At 47.2% G+C, this 20,660-nt stretch overlaps 1 protein-coding gene across 1 annotated transcript; it reads right to left on the bottom strand.

Moving 5' to 3' along the window:
• Positions 1 to 16,960: 16,960 nt before the first annotated feature.
• Positions 16,961 to 19,850, bottom strand: LOC100273865 (uncharacterized). Its single transcript, NM_001360476.1, has 8 exons — positions 19,509 to 19,850; positions 18,765 to 18,981; positions 18,581 to 18,668; positions 18,366 to 18,475; positions 18,171 to 18,264; positions 17,735 to 17,923; positions 17,587 to 17,646; positions 16,961 to 17,419 (listed from the first exon to the last, which is right to left on the bottom strand). The coding sequence occupies exons 2-8, from the start codon at positions 18,978 to 18,980 to the stop codon at positions 17,259 to 17,261; spliced, it is 918 nt and encodes a 305-aa protein (NP_001347405.1). The 5' UTR covers position 18,981; positions 19,509 to 19,850; the 3' UTR covers positions 16,961 to 17,258.
• Positions 19,851 to 20,660: the final 810 nt, after the last annotated feature.

Genomic DNA, 20,660 nt, shown 5'->3' with positions numbered 1-20,660 from the left:
ATCACTTGAGAGGAGTTGAGTGCAACTCTCGTCCGTTGGGACGCCACAACGTGGAGTAGGCAAGTTTTGTACTTGGCCGAACCACGGGATAACCACCGTGTCAACTCTGTGATTGCTTTCTTGTGGTTATCGTGTTTTGAGTTCTCTCTAGCCACTTGGCCATACTTGTGCTAACCCTTAACAAGTTTTTGTGGCTTAAGTTTTGAACTTTAACAGGATCACCTATTCACCCCCCCCCCTCTAGGTGCTCTCACTCCCCCTTTGGCATTAAGCACCAAAACGGGATCATTTTTGGCCCTTTAAGCCCCATTGCCTCACCAAAATCTTCAATTAAGAGTAAAAAGGCAATAAGAGCACGGAGATGAACTTGGAGTAAATTACCCTCTCATCGGAGTGTAGTGGAAGTCTTCATGGTCCAAGTTCACCTTTTCCCTTTCAATCCTCCTTTGAGACTAATTAAGAACACTCAAGCACACGGTTAGTCTCAAAGGGTCAAGTTGTAGCATTTCTCCCCCTAAGTATGTGCATTATTCACACATGGACTTGTGAGGTCCGGGGATCCCTTGCACAACTTGAGCCCCATAAGTAAGTAATAAAATGCATAATGGAACATGATCAAAGGCATAAAACACATGTATGCTCTATATCAATCCAAGTTACGCGAATCTAAGACATTTAGCTCACTAAGCAGCCTGCAAAAGGTCTTCTCATCTAGAGGCTTGGTAAAGATATCGGCTAGCTGGTTCTCGGTGCTAACATAAAACACTTCGATATCTCCCTTTTGCTGGTGGTCTCTCAAAAAGTGATGTCGGATGTCTATGTGCTTTGTGCGGCTGTGTTCAACAGGATTGTCTGCCATACGGATTGCACTCTCATTGTCACATAGGAGTGGGACTTTGCTCAGATTGTAGCCGAAGTCCCTGAGGGTTTGCCTCATCCAAAGTAGTTGCGCACAACACTGTCCTGCGGCAACGTACTCGGCCTCAGCGGTGGATAGGGCAATAGAAGTTTGTTTCTTAGAACTCCAGGACACCAGGGACCTTCCTAGGAATTGGCACGTCCCTGATGTACTCTTCCTATCGACCTTACATCTAGCATAATCGGAGTCTGAATATCCAATTAAGTCAAAGGTAGACCCCTTTGGATACCAGATCCCGAAGCAAGGCGTAGCGACTAAATATCTAAGAATTCGCTTAACGGCCACAAGGTGACACTCCCTTGGGTCGGATTGAAATCTAGCACACATGCATACGCTAAGCATAATATCCGGTCTACTAGCACATAAATAAAGTAAAGACCCTATCATAGACTGGTATGCCTTTTGATGTAAGGTCGACATGTCACGGACTTACCTCCTTTGTTAATATCACGGACTTACCTCCTTTGTTGAGGTCGACATGTCCGTCGGTTCCCATTGGAGTCTTTGCGGGCTTGGCGTCCTTCATCCCAAACCGCTTGAGCAAGTCTTGCGTGTACTTAGTTTGAGAGATGAAGGTGTCGTCCTTGAGTTGCTTCACTTGGAACCCAAGGAAGTAGTTCAACTCGCCCATCATCGACATCTCGAATTTCTGTGTCATTACCCTGCTAAACTCTTCACAAGACTTTTGGTTAGTAGAACCAAATATTATGTCATCGACATAAATTTGGCACACAAATAGATCACCATCACAAGTCTTAGTAAAAATAGTTGGATCGGCTTTCCCAACCTTGAAAGCATTAGCAATTAAAAAGTCTCTAAGGCATTCATACCATGCTCTTGGGGCTTGCTTAAGTCCATAGAGCGCCTTAGAGAGCTTACACACGTGGTCAGGGTACCGTTCATCCTCAAAGCCAGGGGGGTTGCTCCACGTACACCTCCTCCTTAATTGGCCCGTTGAGGAAAGCGCTCTTCACGTCCATTTGGAACAACCTAAAAGAATGGTGAGCAGCATAGGCTAATAAAATACGAATCGACTCTAGCCTAGCCACAGGAGCAAAAGTCTCCTCAAAGTCCAAACCTGTGACTTGGGCATAACCTTTTGCCACAAGTCGAGCCTTGTTCCTCGTCACCACCCCGTGCTCGTCCTGTTTGTTACGGAACACCCACTTGGTTCCCATAATGTTTTGCTTGGGACGCGTCACCAGTGTCCAAACTTCATTTCGCTTGAAGTTGTTGAGCTCTTCCTGCATGGCCAACACCCAGTTCGGATCTAGCAAGGCCTCTTCTACCCTGAAAGGCTCAATAGAAGAGACAAAAGAGTAATGCTCACAAAAATTGGCTAATCTAGAGCGAGTGGTTACTCCCTTGCTAATGTCACCCGAAATCTGGTCGACGGGATGATTCCTTTGAATCATCGCTCGAACTTGAGTCGGAGGGGCCTGTGGTGCTTCTTCCTCCTCATCTTGGACATCCTGTGCTCCCCCTTGATCACATGCCTCCTTTTGGGGAACCTGTTCATCAACCTGAGTTGGGGGTGCATGATCGTTGAGGAAGAAGGTTGATCTTGCTCCTTGTGTTCCTGTGGTCGCACATCTCCAATCGCCATGGTGCGAATTGCGTCCGTTGGAACATCATCCTCATCTACATCATCAAGATCAACTTGCTCTCTCAGAGAGCCATTAGTTTCATTAAATACAATGTCGCTAGAGACTTTAACCAAACCCGATGATTTATTGAAGACTCTATACGCCTTTGTATTTGAGTCATAACCTAACAAAAACCCTTCTATAGCTTTAGGAGCAAATTTTGAATTTCTACCTTTCTTCACCAGAATGTAGCATTTACTCCCAAAAACTCGAAAATACGAAACGTTGTGTTTGTTACCGGTTAGTAGCTCGTATGACGTCTTCTTGAGGAGGCGATGAAGGTAGACCCGGTTTATGGCGTGGCAAGCCGTGTTCACAGCTTCCGACCAAAACCGCTCGGCCGTCTTGAATTCTCCAAGCATCGTCCTCGCCATGTCTATAAGTGTCCTGTTCTTCCTCTCTACAACACCATTTTGCTGTGGTGTGTAGGGAGCGGAGAACTCGTGCTTGATTCCTTCCTCCTCAAGAAACTCCTCCACTTGCAGGTTCTTGAACTCGGACCCGTTGTCGCTTCTAATCTTTTTCACCTTGAGCTCAAACTCGTTTTGAGCTCGCCTTAGAAAGCGCTTGAGGGTCCCTTGGGTTTTTGATTTCTCCTGCAAAAAGAATACCCAAGTGAAGCGGGAAAAATCATCAACAACAACAAGACCATACTTACTTCCCCCGATGCTAATGTAGGCGACGGGTCCGAAGAGGTCCATATGCAATAGCTCCAGAGGTCTTGATGTAGTCATCACATTCTTGATGTGATGAGCACTTCCCACTTGTTTTCCTGCTTGAAAAGCTGCACAAGGTCTATCTTTTTTGAAAGTTACATTTGTTAGACCTAACACATGTTCTCCCTTTAGAAGCTTGTGAAGGTTCTTCATCCCAACATGTGCTAGACGGCGATGCCACAGCCAGCCCATGCTAGTCTTAGCGATTAAGCAAGCATCTAGATCGGCCTCCTCCTTCGAAAAATCAACTAAATAGAGTTTGCTGTCTAGTACACCCTTAAAAGCTAATGAACCATCACTACTTCTAAAGACAGACACATCTACGTTTGTAAATAAGCAGTTGTAACCCATATTACATAATTGACTAACGGACAACAAGTTATATCCAAGCGATTCTACTAAAAATACATTCGAAATGGAATGCTCAGAAGAAATAGCTATTTTCCCTAGTCCTTTAACCTTGCCTTGATTCCCATCACCGAATATGATTGAGTCTTGGGAATCTTTGTTCTTGACGTAGGAGGTGAACATCTTCTTCTCCCCCGTCATGTGGTTTGTGCATCCGCTGTCGATAATCCAGCTTGAGCCCCCAGATGCATAAACCTGCAAGGCAAATTAGGCTTGGGTTTTAGGTACCCAACTCTTATTGGGTCCTACAAGGTTAGTTACAATAGCCTTAGGGACCCAAATGCAAGTCTTGTCTCCCTTGCATTTGGCTCCCACCTTTTTAGCAATCACCTTTTTATTTTTACATGAAAGAATAAATTTAGCATTGCAAGCATGAAAGACAGTGGTAGATCCATTAAACAGTTTCCTAGGAGCATGAGACACAAAATTCCTCCTAGATCTACCATTAAGGTTCGAACTTGAAGCAATCACTGCATGAGAGTCAAAGGCATTATAACTCCTATCATAATGAACATTTCTAGAATATTTCCTGTCATGATACAAGAAAGCATAATTTTTATGAACACTATTAGCCATAGGGGCCTTCCCTTTCTCCTTAGCGGAGATGGGAGCCTTATGACTTGTTAAGTTCTTAGCTTCCCTTCGAAAGCCAAGCCCATCCTTAATAGAGGGGTGTCTACCACTAGTGTAGGCATCCCTTGCAAATTTTAGTTTATCAAAATCATTTTTGCTAGTCTCAAGTTGGGCTTTAAGACTAGCTACTTCATCATTTAATTTAGAAATGGAAATTAAATGTTCATTGCAAGCATCAACATTAAAATCCTTACACCTATTGCAAATTACTACATGTTCAATACAAGAACTAGATTTATTTGCAATTTCTATCTTAGCATTTAAATCATCATTCAAAATCTTCAAGCTAGAAATAGATTCATTGCTAATAGACAATTCAGAGGATAGTAATTCATTCCTTTTAATCTCTAAGGCAAGAGACTTTTGAACATTAATAAATTTATCATGTTACTCATACAAGATGTCCTCTTGCCTCTCTAGTAGTCTATCTTTTTCATTCAATGCATCAATCAGCTCATTAATCTTTTCTATCTTAGCTCTATCTAATCCTTTGAACAAGCTAGTGTAATCAATTTCATCATCATCACTATAGTCCTCATCACTAGAAGTAGAGTACTTAGGAGTTTCTCTAGTGATTACCTTATTTTCCTTTGCCATTAGGCAAGTGTGGTGCTCGTTGGGGAAGAGCGACGATTTGTTGAAGGCCGAGGCGGCGAGTCCCTCATCGTCGGAGTCGGACGATGAACAATCCGAGTCCCACTCTTTGTTGAGATGTGCCTCGCCCTTCGCCTTCTTGTAGGCCTTCTTCTTTTCCTTCTTCCCACCTTTCTCTTGTTCCTGGTCATTAGTGTTGTCGGGACAATTAGCTATAAAATGACCATACTTACCACACTTGAAGCAGGAGCGCTTCCCCTTTGTCTTGCTCTTGTTTGGGTGCTCCTTTCTTCCTTTAAGCGCCGTCTTAAAGCGCTTGATGATGAGGGCCATTTCTTCCTCGTTAAGCCCGGCCGCCTCAACTTGCGCCACCTTGCTGGGTAGCGCCTCCCTGCTACTTGTTGCTTTGAGAGCAACAGTTTGAGGCTCATGGATTGGGCCATTTAGCGCCTCATCAACATATCTCGCCTCCTTGATCATCATTCGCCTGCTCACAAACTTCCCAAGTATTTCTTCGGGCGTCATCTTGGTATACCTAGGATTTTCACGAATAGAGTTAACAAGATGAGGATCAAGGACAGTGAAGGACCTTAGCATAAGCCGGACGACGTCGTGGTCCGTCCATCTCGTGCTTCCATAGCTCCTTATTTTGTTGACCAGGGTCTTGAGCCTGTTGTATGTTTGGGTTGGCTCCTCCCCCCTGATCATTGCGAACCTTCCTAGTTCGCCCTCCACCAACTTCATCTTGGTGAGCATGGTGACATCATTTCCCTCATGCGAGATCTTGAGGGTGTCCCAAATCTGCTTGGCGTTATCCAAGCCGCTCACCTTATGGTACTCTTCCCTGCACAAGGATGCCAAAAGAACAGTAGTAGCTTGTGCATTTTTGTGAATTTGTTCATTTATAAACATGGGATTATCCGAACTATCAAAATGCATTCCATTCTCTACTATCTCCCATATACTTGGATGAAGAGAGAACAAGTGACTACACATTTTGTGACTCCAAAATCCGTAGTCCTCTCCATCGAAGTGTGGAGGTTTACCAAGAGGAATGGAAAGCAAATGTGCATTTGAATTATGTGGAATATGAGAGTAATCAAAAGAAAAGTTTGAGTTGACCGTTTTCTTTTTCTCGAAGTCGTCGTCGTCGTCCTTTTGGGAAGAAGAAGACTCGTCGCTGTCATAGTAGACGATCTTCTTGATACGCCTCTTCTTCTTCCTGTCCTTCTTCTTATGACTTGAGCCCGAGTCAGTGGGCTTGTCGTCTTTTGGCTCATTGAGGAAGGACTCCTTCTCCTTGTCGTTGATCACCATCCCCTTTCCCTTAGGATCCATCCCTTCAGGCTATTAGTCCCTTTCTTGAAGAGAATGACTCTAATACCAATTGAGAGCACCTAGAGGGGGGTGAATAGGTGATCCTGTAAAAACTTGAAACTTAAAGCCACAAACTTGATTAGGTGTTAGAGCAATAAAGCCAAGTGGCTAGAGAGGAGTTCTTGCTAAACACGATAACCACAAAGAAATCAACACAGAGAGGCACAGTGGTTTATCCCGTGGTTCGGCCAAGTCCAACACTTGCCTACTCCACGTTGTGGCATCCCAACGAGCGAGGGTTGCACTCAACCCCTTTCAAGCGGTCCAAAGACCCACTTGAATACCATGGTGTTTCTCTTCCTTTCACTATATCCCGTTTGCGAGGAATCTCCACAACTTGGAGCCTCTCGCCCTTAAAATTTGATTATCACAAAGAAGCACGGAAGTAAGGGTGGGAAAAGAAACACACACAAGACACAAAATCAGAGCACAAACACGCATACTAGTCACAACTTGGGCTCGCAACACAACTCGAAGAGTTCTCTACTCAAATGGAGCTCTAGTTGCTATCACAAAGAATCAAATGCGCGGAATTGGAGTCTTGGTGCTTAGAGTTGATCAAAGAATGCTTGGTGTACTCCTCCATGCGCCTAGGGGTCCCTTTTATAGCCCCAAGGCAGCTAGGAGCAGTTGGAAGCAATTCAGGAAGGCAAACCTTGCCTTCTGTCGGGTGGCGCACCGGACAGTCCGGTGCACCACCAGACATCCCCTGTTCACAGTCCGGTGCATATTGCTTTCCTAATTTGGCACAGCCGACTGTTGAAGATTTGGAGCCGTTGGCGCACCGGACACTGTCCGGTGCACACCGGACAGTCCGGTGCCCCCATCCGACTGTTGGCTTGGCCACGCGTCACGCGCGGATTGCACGGCCGACCGTTGGTGCGCCCGACCGTTGGCTCACCGGACAGTCCGGTGCCTCATCGGATAGTCCGGTGAATTTTAGCCATACGCTTGTTGACTTCTTCCCGAGAGCGGCGACTTCGCCGCAGACGACTCACCGGACAGTCTGGTGCCTCACCGGACAGTCTGGTGATTTATAGCCGTACACCGTCGTCGAGACCCGAGAGCAGGCAGTTCACTGGGACTGGTCCTGGCGCACCGGACACTGTCCGGTGCACCACCGGACAGTCCGGTGCACCCAGACCGAGCAGCCTTTGGCTGAACACAGCCAACTAATCTCCAAAGTGATTTCTCCTATTTCTAGCACTTAGACACAATACATTAGTCTTCAAAACAATGTACTAAGTCTAGAAACATACCTTTAATCTTGATTTGCACTTCTTGAGTCTTTGGCACACATATTACTCAACGCATTTGTGTTTAGCACTTAATCACCAAAATCTTATAGAAATGGCCCAAGGGCACATTTCCCTTTCACTTCCTCATTCTTGTTCCCAAGTGACTTGTAATCAAAGCAAGAGACACCTAAGTGTGTGGTGGTCCTTGCGGGGTCTAAGTGACCCGTTTGATTAAGGAGAAAGCTCACTCGGTCTAAGTGACCGTTTGAGAGAGGGAAATGGGTGAAATAGACCCGGTCTTTGTGACCTCCTCAACGGGGACTAGGTTCTTTAGAACTAAACCTCGGTAAAACAAATCACCGTGTCCTCTCGCCTTATTTGTTGGTTGATTTGTTTTCCCTCTCTTTCGGACTTGAGTTTTAATTCTAACGCTAACCCTAGCTTGTAGTGTGTGTTTAAGTTATAAATTTTAGGTTTCGTCTATTCACGCCCCCTCTAGGCAACTTTCACCTCCCCCTTCCTGCTGTTGAGGCTACCTAGGCTCGCCAGGCTCTCCTCGGGGGGAGGTGGTAGTGGCTAGAACGATCGGCATGCCCAACGGAGTGTTTGAAGTCTCTGCAGTTCCACAGGTTGTGGCGCAAGTCCTTGCGATACGGACACTGGGAGTCGAGGATTTCATCCAGTGTTTGTACTCCTCCACGGGGTGCACTACAGGCTCGAGCGGCAGGTGGCCCGGTGGTGTGCACCTCCTCGTGGGGCCTCTTTTCCCTGCGTTTATCTGGTTGCTGGTTCATGTCTCTCCGTGGCGCAGGCGGTGCAGATTTTGCGCCTCCGATGAGGTCCTAGGCCCGCTCATTCGCGGTGATGTAGATGTCCGCCTCCCTGAACAATTATTCGGAGGTGGCCGGTGCCTTTTGAAGTATGGCCCAGATGAAGGCCGGGTCGTTGGATCCCCGATAGAAGTCTTCAATCACAGCTGCTTCAGCGACTTGAGGAATACGGTTCCTCATCTTTTGAAATCTTTTGAGGAACGATCGGAGAGTCTCATCATTCTGGTGCCTAATAGATTTGAGGTCCCATGGCTACGCCGGTTTATCGGAGAGAGACTAGAAGTTCACGATAAACCAATGACTCAAGTCACTCCAGTCATCGATGCAGTGTCGAGGTAGGTGTCGAAGCCATTGCAGCACATCCTGCCCTAAAACAATGGGCAAGTACACTATCATGACGTCCACCGTTGCCCTAGAAGCCATGGCAACGGTTGTATAGACAGACAACTAGCCTCCCGGGTCTTGCTTAGGCTCATATTTATCGACGATGGAGACCTTGAAGTTAGGAGGCCATTGGATGGCCTGGAGGCGAGGAGTAAGCGCGGAGACTCCGCACGCATCTTCTTGCTGATGTTCGCGTCGTTGGTCCTAGGGAGGGGAGTCGGTATTAGGTCGTCTCAACCGTCCCTGAAATGGACTATTGGTTGAAGCTGTCGCTGACTCGATCCGTGTTGCACGGCTTCGCGCCGGTACACCATGATCTCGATCGTACTCCTCCCGGTGCCTTATTTCATTTTCATGCCGTCGGTCGCACGAAGCGCTGATGGTGCTTCGTGCGTCTCGTCGGCTGTTGATGGTGTGATGCAGGTCATTCGCAGGATGAGCGAGAGGTAGAAGATGATTGGCCGCCTGAGTAAGCAGTCGCCGATAAACCTCCACGTCTGGGGTCGGAAGGCCGTCAGCTATCTGCGCCAGCACTCCTCCGACTTCACTCGGCGAGTTCAATGCTCGAGCGAAGTCAGGGTACAGGTTTCGAGCGAGAAGAGGGTTCTCTGGCCAGAGTCTAGCATCCTGCTCAGCTAGTTCTCGTTCTCGTTCTTGAGCCTGTCGGCAATCACGACAGGGGGGAGTTGCGTCTTTCTCGGTGTACTCCTTCATCAGGAGTTTCTCCCACTTTCAAAGCTTCGTCCCGAGATATGGGTTGCGCTGGGTCCCGTTCTTCGGCTTCGTGATGTCGGTGCATGTTTCGGTGTCTGTTTCTCCGTCGCCGGGCATCACGCTGGGGAGATTCCTCCCCCTATATGGTAGGCTCATCGTCGGAGATGGGCAATGAATCCAATCTCCCCTGAATGAAGAGGACATCAGGGTAGAAAGGAGGATGTATGGCGGTGTTCTTCTTCCCATCCTCATTTGAGGGTGGAGGTACCGGGATGATAGCCCGATGTGCTTTCCAGCTTTCCTTCCATGGTATGGGATATTCACCTCCTTCCTCCGAGTGATCCGTGTCCACTCCTTAGTGGGTGAGGTGGACAACATAGTTCTTTGGGTCGGGGCGGCCCCGACTGACTGGCCCTCCATCTTCTGAGGGCTTCTGAGCTCTGGTTTGTGAGCATCCGTCTTCTCCCGAGCTGTGGGCGGGGGTGTGGCTCGTAGGCTCGCTTCAACTTCTCTCAGGACTCTTCTCGGGTGGGTCTGCTATGTGGTGTAGAGTTCCTTCTATGTCCGCTATGCACAAGATGGTTTCGAAGCAGAACGTAGCTCCTGGGCTGAGATTGATCTTGCTTTTGAAAACTATGGCCATGGAGTTAGCTCTGATCAACGACACTCCCCCTACGTGGCGCGCCAGCTGTCGGTGTTTAGTGTCCGGCCGCACACCCGGGGTAACCTCGTAGTGCTTTTGGGTAAGATGGTGTCGTAGATCGTAACTTGATGGTTCATGTCGTGGGCACGAGGGAGAGATAGTCTGGCGATTTTCTGCAGGTTCGGGCCGCTTTGAGGGGTGTAATACCCTACTTCCTGGGGTGGCTTTGTATGTGTGGTGTGTTTACAAGTGGTGTCTCCCGAATGGAGAGGTGCTAATGAGATGAAAATGATGGGGTTCTCCCTAGGCCTTATATACACGACCGTAGGGCACTCCCTGCACACATGCTGATCACACTCTTCCAGCTTATCTCCTAGCTAATAGCGAACAGACTTTTCCTATCCCGAGGAAAACCCGGTGGCTCCGTTCCGAGCTATCCCTAGCGTTTGAGGACGTCGGGCATGGGAAAAACGAACAGCTTCCACAGGATCATGCCTAATCCCATGAATGATCGGGACGTGAGCCCATCGCCTTTTTGGGTCGGCCCATTTCAACTGTAGTCTTTGCCCGGCCCACGATGTTGCGACCTTGCAGGGCGACTGGCTTGTGGCCCCAAGCAGGGTTTTCGGCATCTAGTGGATCCGGGGATATTTGTCCCCCACAGAGATGGCCTAAACATCTCTATACCATGCGTGTGCATATTATCGTGTCAACGTTCTATTCCAACGATCCCAAGTCTATATCATTCTCTCTAAGAGGGTGGTGGTTTTCACCTCCTAAACTTTAGAGTTTAATTATTTTTAGTCTCTAAAATACTAAACGGGATGGCTAAAATAGATATTCTAAATAGGATTTCTAGGAACTAGAGTTTAGTCTCTAAAGTTTAGGAGGGTGACTAAAGTAACCAAACACTCTATTATTCTCTATTATTCTCTAAAGCAATAGAGTCTAGTCCCCTTGGTACCATGGTATCACATGTCTACAACTCTACCACAAAAATATATTATGCTTTCGTCGGTCTCCGTATAGTGTTTTGTCTTGGGCCAAGCATGTTCGTTTGGTTTTAATCTGTGTCGTCTTCTAGTGTGTTTTCTCTCTATGAATTGCAGCTGCAGCAGTCCGAATAGCTGATTTTAATAATCCTAACAGACAATCTACAGGTCCGGACGCCATGAATCATCTGCCATGAATCATCTCTATGACTCTATTGCAATTGCCAAGTTCCAACAAATTCAACTCGCGCTGAATCCGCAGAAAGGAGTCCTCTACCCAAAAGATCCTTCCACGATATCTTCTTAAGGGTCCGTTCGGCAAACCTAGATCAAAGCTAGGCCAGGAAGCCAGCCAGCCAGCCTAGGATCGAGTGGAACACTCATTCTTGGCCAGGAATCGATCTACGTGAGAGGACACTTGGATTTGTTCTAGGTGGAGAAGTGAGAATGTGGAGTCAAAATCAGATGGATTTGTTCTCAATCCGGATCAAAACGAACAACTAGATCCGGGTCAAAATCAGATGAATTTGTTCAACCTGAAAGGAGGCTCGAAACATGGCAATCCGGCAGATACTAACGCGCCCTAAACCAAGACGTACTATTGTAAGTACACTAGTACGCCAGATTTGTTCTCGGAGCAAGTCTAGCGCATTCAGTACTAAGGCTTAGACTTGTTCGGAATAAATAATATAGGTTCACACAAGCAATTAGTAACCAAAAAAAATTGAAACCCCTAAACCCGTACTAGAAATACGAGTCATGCACTAAAATATACGACGAATCCATAATAACCAAACATGATTCTATTACCAAATGTGTCGTGCTGTGCGTGACGTACAACGCAAACTAGAGGCTAACGCGGACACATAATCATACTCGATTCCTGCCAAATTCCTACGACGAATTAAAGAGCCTCTTGGCTACGCTTTCACTGATTTCCGTATCCCTAATAATGGATCTTTGCTGCAGTACTGAAACGAATTATCTGTGCGAGTACATGCCTCGGTATAGGAGTAGCTTTTTTTAGAAGAAGAAAACGACTCAAGGAATAAGCATATGGACACCGATAACTGATCGAAGAAATCAGTACTACTGTATTACTTTGCTTCGGAATACGACGAACACGGCGGCAGGCTTTCCTAATCTCGCCGGCTGGCTGGCCCCGCCAAGTTCCATCCAATCCAACCGCCACTGAATATGCGGAACGGTATTTTCTATCCAAACAATCCTTTCCACGATAAGGGGGAAAAAATTATTTACATCTTGGCACACAAACAATCTCTTTTACAGTCCCTTACATTATCCATTAACTAGTAATCCATATAAATAGAACAAAAATAAATTAATAAAGAGTTAAATTGTAAATTTTGATCTGTTTTTGTGTGTGACTTCAAATGATAGATGTGAAAGGCTGTAAAAGAGTGTGTTTTTATCTGGAATGTATATAATTTTTTTTCCCATGATAAGCATGTTGTTGGATTTAATTCGTACCGGCATCTAGTACTTCTATAGTATAGCGATTAAATTGCATCACGAGAGCAGCTATCGTATCGTAGCACTTATGAACTCCATGTCGTGTAGGACTAGTTAATAGCTGGAAAAAGAGACCTTAACTGTTCGATTTGAAGGAATATTACGCTCTTTTCGGCATATTAATCCCCGCGCGATCACCATAAAGCTCCGCCAGCGCGGATCCCACGATAACAGCTCCAACGGCTGGACGGGCCATCTCGCGAGATCTTGCTGGACGTGGACGGTAATCCAGTAGCAATGGAGGCTAATGAGGAGGGCATCTACAATAATGATGGGAAACTTTCGGCGCGCGGACAATCACCTCCGGCGATCGCCTCGGCCCGGACCCATCGCGGTGCGTATCCCGTCGCCACCGCCTTGTTGGCGAGCCACGGTTCGCCGGCGATCCGAGCGCGCGCGTGTTTCTGTTCCTTCCTTTCTGTGCCAGCCCGCCGGATCTACCGGCTGCTGGCTTTTCCTTCAGGCTGAAGCGGTCGGCCGGGCAGCTTGTGCTGGAACTGGAATAAAGGCGCCAGGCGGCAACACATCCCACACATCCCAAACGCTAGTGCGATTTGTTTGTCTCTTGTCTGCCGCCCACTCGCGCCCCAGTGTCTCGGACGATTTCAGCGCGTCATTTGCGTTGCGTGATTGTTTGGGGAGGCCGATGACGTCATTCCCTCCCCCGGGGTGGCTGCAGAGTGCAGACTAGTGGTAGGAATTGGGCCCAGCACGGCCCAAACTCATCGTGCTTCGTGTCAAACGGATTCGGACCAGGAAAGTCCAAAAAAATTTTGGGCCGTACCGTGCCAGCCCGAAGTGCAAAAAACAGTAGTTCAGCCCGGCCCTAAACCACGTTGTGCCTTCGTTGGGCCGTGCCGGCCCAAACCCGGCCCGTATATTTGACCGCATAATATCAAAATATTACAACCACATAAAGTCTATAGCTTATTAAATTAAAGATATTAAACAATCATAGCATCAATTAATCACATAAACTCCAAATATCACAACAATATAAAGTCGATATCTTACTAAATTAAAGAAATTAAACAAATTAGGCTTAAGTGGGCTGTGCCGGCCCAAGCCCGGCCCATCTATGTGGGCCGTGCTGGAGGGCCCGACGGGCCGGAATTTGAGGCCTGTCCCAAGCCCGCCTTCGGGCCGTGCTCGTGCTGGTCCAAAAAGCTCAGCCCATATTCACAGCACTAGTGCATACCACCAAATAAGAGTAGGGAATTCGTCGATATGAAATGATCAAATGAACTGGCCCCAGCCGAACTGAAAGGCATATCCGCTGCGCATGCACTAGGGCACTACAATATCATTAGTACTCCACCTATGATTTATGAACAACTACTGCAGAAATGGTCAAACGGTCAAAGTCTAGGCAATTGAACGATTCGGGTCTTATGGGCCGTTCTTACAGGGGGGCGGCAGGACTGGAGCCCGGCCGGCGCTTCGAACCAGCTTCGCGACCACCGGCCTGCCTCCCTCCGCGGCATCACGCCACCGCCGCTGGCCGGCTGCCGCGAACCCGCCGGCCAGGCACCCGCGACGGGGACACGCACGGCGGCTGTCGAATGGGGAATGTCGATGACGCACGGGACCGACGTCTGGTCACGTCGCGCACGGCACGATAGAGGTGTGGTGGTGGTGGTACGACGTGTGAACCGAACCGATCGAGGCTCCACCACCTCGACACGGTGGTGGATGTGGATCCGACGTGCATGCTTAGACGACCTGGAGGAGCAGACCAGGACTTGGGGGCTCTCTGCCGAGTCTCCTGGAGGAGCAGACCGTACCAGTGGCAAGCAGTTGCGCCCCGTGTATACGAGCTCCGGACCGTATATATGCTGCCCCCACACCAGCAGTTCAGCACACCAGCACAGGCCACCAAGAACAAAAAAAAACGCCTAGTGCTTAGTGGCCTGAAAGGCTGCAACTGCAAGCAACTCTCATCGAACACCCGTCTCCCTCTCTCCTACTATAGCATAGCAGTACACTTAGCAGTTACTAGCACACAACGCATATCAGCAACAAGGCAGTCGGGTAGAGGTCGAGGGGGGACCAAGACCAACCACCACCCGCCGCCGCGCGTCCAAGAATGTGTCTCCGGATCAACTCCTGCTTCGGCGCGCCCCCCGCCGATGAGGCCCACTTTCATGCCCCGCCGAACAAGCACGGCGCGAGCAGGACGACGCAGCGCAACGGTGGCCACTACAACAGCAACGGCCACGGCGACGGCTACCCCGCGCGCACGGCGGCTGCCGGCGCCGAGGCGGGCCGCAAGGCGACCAACGACGTGAGGAGCGGCCCCGTGCACGCCGGCGCGCAGGAGAAGGCGGCGTCGTACCCGTACGCCGGAGCCGACGGGACGCTGAAGCAGCAGCAGCAGCAGCCCGCCGCCGCCGCCGAAGGCCATGGAGCGCGCGGTGCCGCGCCGCACAGCTACGGCCACTACGAACGTGCACAGCCGCCGCCTGCCCACAGAGACAGAGGGGACGCCGCGGACTCCTACTACTACCCGCCTGCCGCCGCTACTGCCGATCACGAAAGGGTTTAGTGTCGTCCGACCATCATCAATCCATGGCCCATGCTAGAGCGCGCGCAGGAGGTCTGGAGTCGGACCACAATTAGCTATCCTAACAAGCAGAGAAGTGAGTGTTTTTAGCTTCGTTGCTTTTTTTTTGGGGGGGGGCAGTCGTCGTCCTTCAGAGGCACTTGGAGGGGAGTAGGAGGATTGCAGAGTGGATCAGGGCCTCCATGTTGCTGCAAAGTCCCTTGAAGAAGGGTGGGGGACTTTATTTTGCAGAGGCTGTTTGCTTGTGTAGTTTGTCCTGGCCTAACTGGCCTTGGTTTCTCCTTTTCGTACTGCACTGTCAAGCTGTCACATAAATAATGAAAGGTTCACAGATTGTTCACGATAGTGAAGCACAAACACCACTCCAGGTTGTTCACAGAGATTGCATAGCAGGGTTGCTTTGCTTGGGCAAGCCAAGCATGGATCATGATTGCAAATTCCATCTGAACTCTGAAGTTGTACTGTATAATGAAAGTGGTTCACGTGACACGCCTTCACCGCTTCACGAGGATGCCATTGCCGCGGGTCCAAGTACTTGGTGCTCTCTCAGAAACAAATGGATGCTGATGCGCGCTCTCTTTTCCCTTTGCTATTTTTCAGTCTCTCTCTTTTACCTTGTCAACAACCACAAATTTTATCCACGGAGCCTAGACGATTTTCGCCGCGTATTTGCCAGATGCATATGCTTACGCTGGCCCGCCACGTCAGCTTGTTGAAGATGATCATCCAAAGTCATGCGGCCGTTATGCTTATGCTTCTTCATGTTTAGCCACTGGTAGATTAATCTCATCTTGCAGGTACTCATCGCTTTGCAGCACGCTTTTGCGGGGAACGTGAATTGAGCAAGCGGCTCCTGTTTAGGAATCCTTTACCTGCTGTAAATGTCAATGCCAAGCATGACTAATGAAAAAGCAATAATGCATCACGCTACTGCGGTGGCAATCTTTAGGGGGCGGTTCACGGTTGCACACCCTTCGCAAGGGCGCTCATCCCTCATCCGTGTTTGAAAAACACGATTGTTAGGAGCGGCTACAATTTGATTTTGTAGGTGTCTGGATTTTTTTTTAAAAAAAAACCTGGAATTGTTACCAAACACCCTTATAGATCCAATTCTAGATACGAGTTATTTTTTAAACAATTTTTATCGACGGGTTTAGATTGACTCACCCCTTACAAAAAGGTGTCTATAAATGCTTTTTGCAGTAGTGACATCGAACTGAAAGTCCCCTGTTATTCCACCGAAAAGGAAAATACTTTATAGACAAACAATATGCCGAAATGCAAAGCAATTTTTATGCGTGGGGGGACTGTTAAAAATCCAAAGAATGTTTTTCGACAACAAAACAAGGGTCTGCTGGTCCGTTTGGATCCCTCCTCTAAACTCTAGAGCCAAGGCTCCAAACCTCAAAAAGAAAGCTAAAACGTTCTTAAGCTTTTAGTTTAGAAGTGGGGTGCAAACAGGCGCTAGAATATCGGAGACCACAGCTGCTGGCTAGAATATCGGAGACCACAGCTGCTGCTATCACCGTGTAAAGGTACAGGATTCAGTGGTGGTGCTTTCGCTTCTACCTTAACAACTAAGATCTCGATCCGTCTTAATCTGTTCAACCCAACTCTGAATGAAAAAAAAAAGGAATCCATTTGGGCATCCAACCAGGGAGACAAAACAGATGTGTATTTTTCCCTTCGATATACGAACAGAACGAGTCTTGGAACCCATTGGACGGTGCAACATGCACCACGATGTTTAGGAGATGTGCCTGTCATTTTCTTTCTACTCTACTTTCTGCTGGTTTTTCTATTACTGGAATAAGTTCCTTATCAGTGCCTCCACTAGCAACTCTTACAACTAATTTGGCCACAGGTAGACCTAGAACATCTAGGGTTAGGCCTTACTGCCTTCTGATTTCACACAAGATGAAGCAGGCTAACACTGGGTAAGGAGAAACTATATACCTCTAATTATATAGATTGTAACACATGTCGAGTACACGCATACTAGGTTAGGTTGCACTTACTGTCCAATGTACATCGCTGCTGCTACTTCAGTAAAAGTGCAGGAGGCATGTTACACGGTTCCAGATTCCAAATCGTTTCTTGATGTCCTGTTATGCTGCTGCTCGGACATGCCAATGCGATGATCACCTGTGGACTGTTGGTTTTGTGCGTTGTTTGAATTTGCCGCTTGAAGTTCTTCCAGCATATGGAAGTATGCATACGGTCTACAACCTGAAGGCGAAAAGGAAAAGACCGTCATATCCGAAAAGGAAAATTTAAACTATCGAAACAAAATGAACAACAGAAAATGTTTAAGAAAGAGGATCAATGATAGCAGGGCGAACACTTAAAGCAGTACTATTGGAAGCAAATTTGCTTAGTGAGAAAGATCGAACAACCTTGATCATGGTATGGAGGAGGAAAGAAATGCAGGTAACATAGCACTGCCATGATAAATCCTGTACAGCATCAATTCAGATCGGTTACTGCTTACTAATGGCATCGAAGCATGTAATCCAGAAGGAAACGAAGAGGTTAGGCACACACCAATAAGACCGCCAACAAACACATCCTCCCAGTGGTGTCGATAATCATCTACTCTTGAAACCCCAACGAGTGAAGCAAGAAGAAGCGGAAGGATCACTATGCAAAGTTTGGCCACGTGACCTTGGCGATTGAAGGCCTTAATTTTGCCTGACAGGTAGAGTGACAAAAATCCAAGACCAGCAAAAGACCCTGGCAATGGAAATACTGTGAGAAATTGTTGACAGTCTAGAACCGGTATTTTATACCAGCAAAAGTCATGGGTAAAAAAACATAGCTGTAAAAACATTTAGATCCATGTCACTACTTCTACTGAACGCAGAAATTGTTGACAGTCTAGAACCGGTATTTTATACCTCAGTTATTAGCTCTACACTTGGACAACAAGCTTATCCATCTAAATGCTAGAGTCTATGAGCACTTACTAGTGCAAACTTACACGAAGTGTGGCCACTAGGAAAGCTCTTGCGCCCATCTTTTAAGAAGTTTTTATCACCATGGCAAATCACATCGCCAATCACCTGATCGTATAACTGCACCAAATATACCATAGAAGCACTGTGTTGATTTAAACTATGAAAAAGCATCTCTAGGGAAGAATTATCTACACGCAAATGTATACAAGGAAGTATACCTGCTTTCCATCAGGAAAGCATCGCCAGAAGAAGTCTGGCCTCGGTCTCCCTACTGCAGTCTTTATCACATCGGTAAAAACTGCAGTTATCAGCACAGCGAAAAGAACACCTGGAGAATTTATACACGAACGAATTATTCAGCGACATGTCAGTCAGCAACTCAGCACACTGAAGAAGTAAACTGACAGAAGATAGCAGGGGGATTACAAATAACCTAGTGCAGCGTGATGCAGATCATAAACGTCTCTCCTGGCAACATATATGGATATGAAGACGAGCCAGGGACAGAGTATAGAGATCATCTAGCAAAAGGTCGAACGCCCCACATCAGTGCTGAATAGAGTGAGTTCGAGCTTGCATCAGACAACAGAATTGGAGGCTACTGTTCAGAAACATACAGGGACAGCCCATGCTGGTACTGTGCTTGGTTTCACCGGGTACCTAATATCAGTCATCATATCCTTCCCGACAAATCGACTGAACGGGGGAGCGTAATGCACGGCAACCACCAGTGCAGCCAGAAGAATCAGAACAACCCAGTCGTGTGTGTGCTTTCTGGCCAGTCTCACTCCGTGCGTCTGAATCGTGTGGGAGCCCAACTGTGCCTCCCGCATCCTGTTTTGTTGACAACAAATGGATGAAATGAATAGAACCAATTACCAGTACCAAAATACTCAATATACTGAAGACGGCATTGCGGCCATATAAATGAGTTTCATCAGCTTAATTTCAAATTATAAACTAGCATAGTGCAGCCCAGAGCAGATTCATCTGAATGGGTTGCTAAGAGTAGTCTGCTTCGATCGTATCACCAAACCTGAGTAATGCTGGGTTTATTTCAGTTCTGTTCTTCGAGAGAACTTGTCACACGATGCAAAGAAAAACCGCAAGTCCGCAACTAAAATAGTTACTGTAAGAAGTAAAACACATGAGGCGCCGTTTGACGAAAACCCGCACCAATCCCCACCGCGGCAAGCACCAAACCCTCGCAAGAACAGAAATCACAGGCGACCATGATCGGAGACAAAAGAACTACACTTCAACTGGCACTGCCTACTGCACAGAGGAAGTAAAGCCGCAAACCAACAATACTTTCTGGAATAAAAATGAAATGAAAAAGAGAGAGAGGAGAAACAGTTCACCTGATGATAGAGGTGATTCTGGATAGTGGATACCCTTGTAGAGGAGAGAAAGAGGAAGTGGAGAGGAGACGATACGAGAGCAGAGGATGAGGGTGGGGGCGGCAAAGATTGCGGACTCTTTACTGCTTTCGCGGCGATCGGGGAAGACCAGACAGTGGAAACGCGAGAAAGAGAAACCTCGGAAACCCTAAAAGAATTCTAGGTTTTTCAGTTCAGTTCAAAATCGAGGCTCGCGGTCGCGGTTGCGGCGGTCGGCGGGCGATGAGATCCTCTGCAGTCAGCTGCCGTCACTGACGTGTTGGTCCTCCCGGCGGCGGAGGTTGTGTGGAGACTTGAGCTCCGTGCCAGCGTTGCCGCTCGACGCGTTGCAACGGGTATCTTCTGTGCTCGACGCTTGGCAGTGGCAGCCGCCACGAAGAATCAATCGGGCCATGCGACACGTTTGGAACAAGCCCAAAAAGCTAAAGAACCGAAGAGCGAAGAACAATCTAGCCCACTTAAGCCGACCAACGACCTCCTGTTTATCACTCTTCTTTGGTATCTTTTCTTTTTTATTTTTAATAAAAAGACTTAAAAGAGTATCTCACAGCTGGTATATTAAAATAATAAAAATCAGTAGACACAAAATTGATAACAAAACAGAAAGCGGTCTTAAAGTGGAAGTTCATTGAAGACCAAATCATCGTCTTCTTTGGACGATCGTTCATTGCTTGTCGAAGTTTGAAGATCACAATAAAAAGACAACAAAGAAAATTACAATTGTAAACACTCTCGCTAAACAAAACTTTAAAGACCATAAAAAACACTAGTCGGTGATAAGATCTGGTATCAAGCGTCTAAGCTACAATACTAAATTATTGTCACTAATGTGTGTATTGTATGGAATATATAAGTTAAGTTATGATAATGGTGATTGATTGGACATAAAAAATATCGTGCCTCTATTAATGGTATTTTTTAGTCTTGAAAGGATGAGCGAGAAGCTTAAGAATAGGCTAGTTATAAACTTAGGCTAGTTATAAACGTCAACGAAGTTGATAGACACAGATTAGGGATAGGCTTTTTTCTTTGACTGTACTATGAAGGGGCACCCATAGGTAGCTTGTCATATGTAAGTATAGTGATAAGTGATGATACACACTTATCAAATAT

This window comes from Zea mays, chromosome 8 (genome assembly GCF_902167145.1).
Source record: "Zea mays cultivar B73 chromosome 8, Zm-B73-REFERENCE-NAM-5.0, whole genome shotgun sequence".
Taxonomy (NCBI): domain Eukaryota; kingdom Viridiplantae; phylum Streptophyta; class Magnoliopsida; order Poales; family Poaceae; genus Zea; species Zea mays.
Note: the sequence above shows the minus strand (reverse complement) of the source record. Positions and strands in the feature narration are given on the sequence as shown.

Bases quoted from the DNA above. Each gene is read 5' to 3' on its own strand.
- LOC100273865 (NM_001360476.1), bottom strand. From the start codon at position 18,980: ATGCGGGAGGCACAGTTGGGCTCCCACACGATTCAGACGCACGGAGTG. The intron at 18,669-18,764 runs GTATGTTTCTGA...ACCTTTTGCTAG, and splicing joins TACCAGCATGGGCTGTCCCT to ATGATCTCTATACTCTGTCC. The intron at 17,647-17,734 runs GTGTGTGCCTAA...GATGCTGTACAG, and splicing joins GTTTGTTGGCGGTCTTATTG to GATTTATCATGGCAGTGCTA.